General features: G+C 37.8%; 1 protein-coding gene across 1 annotated transcript in view; it reads right to left on the reverse strand.

Moving 5' to 3' along the window:
- UPF2 (UPF2 regulator of nonsense transcripts homolog (yeast)) overlaps positions 1-7,481 on the reverse strand; it is a 56,952-nt gene that overhangs the window by 17,124 nt on the left and 32,347 nt on the right. The window contains exons 11-15 of the mRNA XM_010015431.1: positions 5,978-6,163; positions 5,246-5,449; positions 4,406-4,681; positions 3,413-3,596; positions 324-463 (exon numbers count right to left, since the gene is read on the reverse strand). Coding sequence (XP_010013733.1) covers positions 324-463; positions 3,413-3,596; positions 4,406-4,681; positions 5,246-5,449; positions 5,978-6,163 — 990 coding nt within the window. The remainder of the gene's footprint in view (positions 1-323; positions 464-3,412; positions 3,597-4,405; positions 4,682-5,245; positions 5,450-5,977; positions 6,164-7,481) is intronic.

Below are 7,481 nucleotides of genomic sequence, written 5' to 3' on the forward strand. Positions count from 1 at the left end.
AAGGTGTCCCTGCCGATGGTAGAGGGTGGTGGAGCTAGATAATCTTTGAGGCTCTTTCAAACCTAAATCATTCTATCATCCCAAGTATTGCATTCCCTGAGCAAAGTTGTCAGGTTTAAGCTTCTGACTTAAGTCCTGTGGAATAAGCCTCAGTTTTCCGTACATACAAAACTGGGATGGAAATATCCTCAGAGTACTGACTGGGTTGTACGTACCCACATTTCACCTGCTATCTCAGTGACATAAAAGGTATTCAGGAAGTGGTGTTATCACTATTTTGATTACTCGTTTTTATGCAAGGCAAGGTAAATGATTAAGTTCACCTCTTCTTCTGGCTCATTTACTTCACTTTCATTTCCAGATTGTTCCTCTGTCTCTGCTCCACCTTCTTCCTCCTCTTCATCCTCTTCCAGATTCTCTCCTTCCGTAATGGAGTCTTTGGAATCTTTGTCATTCACAATTCCTGAAATTTGAAAAACAAGAGAAAGAATTAGAAGAATGAGAACATTAGAACTCACATAATCACTCAAGTTATATGTGGAAGATGACCTCAAAAGTCCATTTTTACTGAACACTAAAACTTCCAATGGGTCATAATATTCGATTCCCTAATGAAATATTTGCTAAATAGTTACCTTACTTGTAAAGGGTAATAATTTCCTTGCCAGAAAAGGAGGAAAATATTCTACAGAATGTTTAAAATCACCCACAGAACAACAAGCAAGAAGCTGCTCTGTGTAAACTGCTTCAAAAATATCCCCAAACTAAACGTGCAGCCTGACACATGCATTGAAATAGGAGCACTAAACTACTGATGCTTTACAAAACCAGCAGAACCCAGAAGACATCAACCTCCTGCAGTCTTCGTTCCAGTACTTCACACTGTTTTGAAACCACTATATTCTGGGCCTGTAACGACTTTTTGATTCTCTTCTAACGCTCGAAGGCTACACTTGAACCTCTGAGGATGTAGGTGCCTAAATCAAGTCTTTAGGAAATCAGATTCTGTTCCAGAAGTATTACTGAATGTGCTCATCCTCCTTGCAGACAGGACTGTTTCGTTCATCTTGCAGTCTTCCTTATTGACCTGCTTGTCACCTCTGTCCCTCAAGACATATTAGCTTACTCTGCAAAGTACAAAGTGTAGCTCCCCTAAACCTCTGCTTTCTTTCAATAAGGTATTCTTCACTAAAACACCCTTATCTATACCATTCGCAGAGTAGTGAAAAGTAACTTTTAGCTTCCCTCAGTGCTTTAGTGTTTAATTCAGACTCCTAAACACACTTTCTCCTCCGTATTCGAGAGGTTTCAGAGCATTGTTTTTACCTCTCCTATTTTAAACACTGTGCACTTCAACATATGCGATGCTCCATAATTATGCAAAACTCTTTTGAATCATTATATTCTCACCAGTAGAAAATCACCAGAGCAGCACAGGAACCAACAGTCAGTCCCCAGTGCAAGGTCTGCAGGCAACAAACCACTGTTGTGCCTAGAATCACACTTCTGACTGACAAAGAGCAAAGCACATCATGGTCTTTAGCACAGTATCTTCTCAGTGTTACCATTTATGGGCCAAGGAACTGTGGGGACAAAGTGATCAAGAACTGGGGGGTTACTAGAGCTTTTGTTAAAGTGTTAAACACTCATTTCCTTCAGATATGCATGTACCTATCATCATAACCTTCAAAGATCAGAAAGGTAGATGAGGATCTTCCCAAGATCACCTTCAAACAGTCCCAACAGGAGGACTAGGAACTATCCCACCTTAAACTGATGTTTAATAGCAAGACAGTAATATCAGTACTAAGAAGAGCAACACACTTGCGAGTGGATGGACATGACACAACTCTGTGTGGTAAAGGCTGTACTGTTGATGGGCTTTGCTTGTGCCAAAACACAACACAGCAAGATGTTCTCCAACACTTTCTCACAGTGACCATGTATCTCCCCCTTAACTACACCAAATCCAACTGCTGTAGTAGCGGTGAAGTTCTTATGATTTGTAGGAAGTGCTGAGATCTTTCAGAAGAAGATTACTTCATGGAACCAGTTGTGAATTACTTCTTCATTATTTTGAGAGCATAAAAGCTACTAATTTACATTACACCATATGGAAATTTTAATCTGCACTTCAGTTACTACATAGGTAATTTTAAGGCATGTCAATTAAATGAAGAGCATATTAATGAACTACGTTCCTCCTAAACAGAAGTTGCAATGTTTTACCTGGCAATGACACGTCCTTATCCCACTGGATTAAAGGATTACTCTTAAAAGTTAAACTTGTGTAACTAGCTTAAGTGCTATTAATGCTCTAATTTACACAAAGTGTAAAATTTACACATAAAAACTTTTCATGAACAAGCTTGTCTTCAAATAAAAATGCAAGCTAAGAACTCTATTTATTGAGAAATGAGCACAACAGTATCCAAAAATTGGTAAGAACTGGTATGTACAAGAGGTTTAAAGGTTAAGATGATAGTACTTTTAGATCCACACTAACCAGAACCTTGTCAACTGAGCTGTGCTGCAAGACCAACTTTTTTCCTCCTGAAATTAACTGATTTTTAACACAGCAAGATATCTATATATATATATATAACTGTAATCTTAGCAGGAATTACAAGCCAGCACCCAACCTAGCTGGCATACATTTTAATAAGAAAAACCCCACTTTAATAACCCAAACAAAGCTCTAATTCATAAAAGGTAAATTATCCTCTGGCCACTACTGAAATGTAAAGCCCATTCAAAATTATTTCAAAGGAAGTGTAAGGCTCTGACAGTAAGTAAAAAGTACCTGACAGTGTTTTAAAAGCAAAACATGTTCCACCTTTTGTTGTAGTCTTACGTTAATGCTTACTTCGACACAGCAACTTTAGTCAATGAGAAGTGGGGAAGGAACACAGAGTTGCAAGCAACTAATCTACCAAAACGACCAAGCTGTTTCCACCAGTACTTACCAGCCAACAGGCTGCAGTGATCAGGTGTGCAGATACTCCCTGCTTTTCATCCTACAGCATGCTTCCTAAATTCTTCTGATAAATTTTAGTTTTCCTCATCATCATTTGCACCATACTAATCCATATATTTATATATGCATACACTCCTCCTCTCCAAACACTACTATATTACATGTATACTATAAATCTACACACCATATACTACTACTACTATATTAATAGTATTCATATTGACTTTGTCTTGAAAACTCAATCACTTCAGAGTTATGGAGATTCTATATGACCTCTATGCTGATCAGAAAAATGCAAAACAGTTACAAAACTCTTTCTGTCACGAGAATAAAAAGATCATATCATAACAACACCCAACATCATACAAAAGAGACTTTTAAGACATACTTAAGGAATTGTCAAAAAGGCCTCATTTCCTTTGCACATTTTCTTACCTAATTTTATTAAGAATTCTCTTTCCAAGTCTTGCACCTGTCTGACAGCTTCTTCCAGAGAATTACAGAGCTTTATCTTTGGTCTCAGCAGTTCCAGTGTATCACTGATCATATAGTCTATGTCTATAGGAAATGGGTGGTCTTTTGTCCAAACATCCAGACTTTTTTTCCACCAAACATACCGCTGGAATACAAAATATTCAAACAAATTACATCCACACTGGCATTTATTAACTATTTAACTTGGGAAGTTTGTAATGCCTGGCCATGTTTGTACTATAGGAAATGCAAAGACTTTACATTGCTGCTTTTCTATTTCATAGAACTATTAGGTATTTTGATATCACTAAACACTGTTTGATAACATTGGGTATCATAAACAAAGAACATGCTCCTTTCATTGTAACAACTGTTAAAAGCATGAAGACTAAGCAAAAAAAACCACTGAAAAGTAAGTACCATCTAAGGGTAGATCCTTTCTATGAGAGATGAGCACTTCACCAGCCAGCTTTCAATTCTTTTTTCAAGAAAATTAATTGCCCTAAAGGCATTTGCTTTTGCTCTAATGGTGCAGAACTTAATGCCACGTTCATACAGTCCAGGAGTCCCCAGCTCCATTCCTGCAAAGCTGCTTTCTAAGTAGTCAGTGCCAGGCGATTCTGCTGCATGGAGTTTTCTCCATCCCAACTGGAAGACTTGTTACTTACCTTTGCTGGGACTCATAAGGTTTCAGCCCATTTTTCCCATTGCTGAGACCTCATGAAGGGGAGAACCTAAACCCTTCAGCGAATCAACTGCTACCCCAGTGCTCTGCAAGTTAGCTGGAAAGCAATACCTACATAAAACTGAACATATACATCACTTTAAGAGAAAACTATCGGACAGACAGGATTCTGAAAATTATAGTGCTAGAGAAGAATGAGAGAAATACATAACATTACATCAGCTTCTTAAAGAAATCTACAGAACTACATCAAATTTAGTTCAGAATACCTGAAAATATACAAGGAAGCAATCAAGTTTTCGTTTGCTGGATCCTCTGTCAAAATACTGCCCACAGGTATCGAGGATAGTACACACTAGTCTGATTCTGAAAAGATGCTCTGGAGGGTCCAGTGGACTAGGACTACCATCAGGGTTCACACCAAATGATGTGAAAGAATAGAGAGTTCGAAATATTACAGCTGATTCCACCATTCGGTAATTATAAAGCTCCCCCAAGAACTTGGCACTGCTGATCCGCCGCTGGTTAAACTTTGGCTGGTTCACCTTTACCAAAGAAAGGACAAAAAAATTCACTTTATCACGCAGACACAACAGAATCTTTGTAAAAGGTTTGTTGTTTGGTAAAGAGAAAAGAAGTATAAAAAAATTGTTATAATGATTTCTATCAAAAAGATGGTTAATTATGGCTACGTACTTCACACAATTAAAAAGTAGATATGAAAGCAGGTCAACTAGTAGTTATTAGAAAGCTCAAATACATTTAGCATAAACTCTTAAACCTGTGATGATTTTTCATTGTCCAGAGAATTCTTGTAACATCTATCAAAATATGGGCTAGTCTCCAAAGTTAACTGAAGTTGCATGAATCTGACTACACTGTGAAAGAATAAATTGTGTGCCCTTACTACTGGCCTAGTAGTTTTTACAATTTGTTGGACTTTGGGGTTTTTTAATTTAAAGTAACCTACATAAAGTAAACAACTGAGGTAGAAAAATCAGACAAAAATCCAAAATCCAAGGATTCCTTTCTTTAAGCAAGGTGGTTTTACTCTTTTCCTTCCAACATAAGGTGAGAAGTACAGCTTAATGAGAACACTGGTTGGTTACCTCCATTCCTAGTCGAATATCCTCTAGCACTCCATCCACCACATGAATTCCAACATCTTCCTGATAAAGGACCAACCCTGCTAAGAGGTTGGCTACACAGTGAATACTATTATATTTCACATTCCAGATGTTGATCATACAGCATATAACATAGTCCTTTACTTCTGTGTCCTGCCAAGGCAACTTGCGCATCTGTCTCAGGACCTAAAACAAATTTTAAGACAAGCTTAACAATTCAGCAAGCAAAATATGAGAATACTCACTGTCATTCCCAGTCTCTCACTGTTGGGATGAAATCCCTGTAAGCACCAGCAAGCAACCTCATTCTCTTTGTCAAGCATCCTCCATATCTACAGTAGCTACAGAAAAATTTACATATGTAACCCAACTGCTGTTCTCTAGCTACTAATTAAGCTGTCCAAATGTGTTCCTTAATTTCCTTGCTCTTACAGGATTTAACTATAGTCTTGTCTCTCACTATGAACACAAGATATTTAGCACAAGACTCTCATTTCACTCTCTATTTATTCAGCACTTAATGCTCCGGAGAACGTAGGTCCATGACTGGAGCTTCTATGCATTACAATGAAAGAAATGAAACTATCTTAATCAGGGATATAAAAATGATCCCTCTTTCTTGTAATTAAAACTGATAACCCTCCCCAAACCCTTCAGAAGTTAGAACTACATCATTTCCATCAGATCTGTATTAAAGATTTCTAAAGGATTTACCTTCTCTGTGGTGACCTTGGAGAGATCCTTGTAAAGGAGCTTACGAATATACTCCTGCAAAGGAGGACGCTTTTTCTTCACAGTTTTTTCAGCTGGAGGGGGGTTACAGTAGTAATAGGCATTTTCTACCATTGTAACATAGCGTGCATCAAGATGCATTGCTTGTTTCTTTCTCATCATTTGTTCCTGGAAATAAATACAAATGATCACTTTAAAATAAAGATGCCATACTCCATTTTCAAGCCAAAGGCTTTTTACAGTTACATCTGGGATAGAGGAAACACAAAAGGCTGGAGGGAAGGAAGTTAAAAGCTTGAGTAGAGAGAAGAAAGGACAAAGCATATGCTCCTGTGTTGCTATTTCCAAGGTCATTTTTCTTTACAATCCCTGTTTTTATAATGGTTCACCTGTGGTGAAAAAGGTTCCAGAAAAGTATTTAAAGTTTAACTTGAAATCTAAATGCTACTGTTTATATAAATGGTTAATAAGATTATGGGCAACTCTGCTCAAAACAGGATTTTATTTAACTGAAATAGCTGAAATCCTGATGTCTTGACACAAGCATATAGTGAATCATCGCAGGAGTGGCAATCTACTCTTTACATCAGCATGCAACTCGAGAGAGTTTATGTTTTTGCTTCCACATGAATTTTCAGTGGTTTAGGCAATGGCATTTCCCTTATTACATGCTCCATTGTTGCTGTTTACCCAAGCAGAACTGACTGCAGGAAAATCAGCATTTCAGGAAAAACATCAGACGAGTAAAAGGTTACTACATCAACACTAATTACTGTGCTTCATTGTCAGGATTGTCCTAACTTTCCTCATGGAACAAAATCTTTTCTCCATACTTCATTTTGGATATGGACTTTATTATTTTGTGGGTTTTAAAAATGTCTGGTATCTAAAAATTCTGTACAACTGAAGTAGCAGTTCTAAGCTGCTGATTCTTACAGTAAAAAGATGATGAGCGTAACTCCATTGTAAAAGAAATTTTTATATGCATTTGTGTGCATATAATTCTGTAAGTTGCATTAAAAATTACGTATATCATATGATTCCATATGTTCTAAGTCACTCTAAGGTGGTCCAACAGGAAAAGAAACTGCACTGGTTTAGACTTTATTTAATAGAGGTTGGCTCCACCGTAGTTTATAGCACCAAACATGAACAAAACTGACATGGAAGTACTGTTTTATCACTGCACATGAATGTTAGGATATCATAGAATAGAAGGGTTGGAAAGGACCTTAAGATCATCTAGTTCCAACCCCCTGCCATGGGCAGGGACACCACACACTAGATCATGTCACCCAAGGCTCTGTCCAGCCTTGAACACTGCCAGGGATGGAGCATCCACAACTTCCTTGGGCAACCTATTCCAGTGCCTCACCACCCTCACTGTGAAGAACTTCTTCCTTAGATCTAATTTAAACTTCCCCTGTTTAAGTTTAAACCCATCCCCCCTTGTCCTACCACTACAGTCCCTAATGAAGAGTCCCTC

Source organism: Nestor notabilis, unplaced genomic scaffold (assembly GCF_000696875.1).
Source record: "Nestor notabilis isolate BGI_N333 unplaced genomic scaffold, ASM69687v1 scaffold3865, whole genome shotgun sequence".
In the NCBI taxonomy this organism is placed as follows: domain Eukaryota; kingdom Metazoa; phylum Chordata; class Aves; order Psittaciformes; family Psittacidae; genus Nestor; species Nestor notabilis.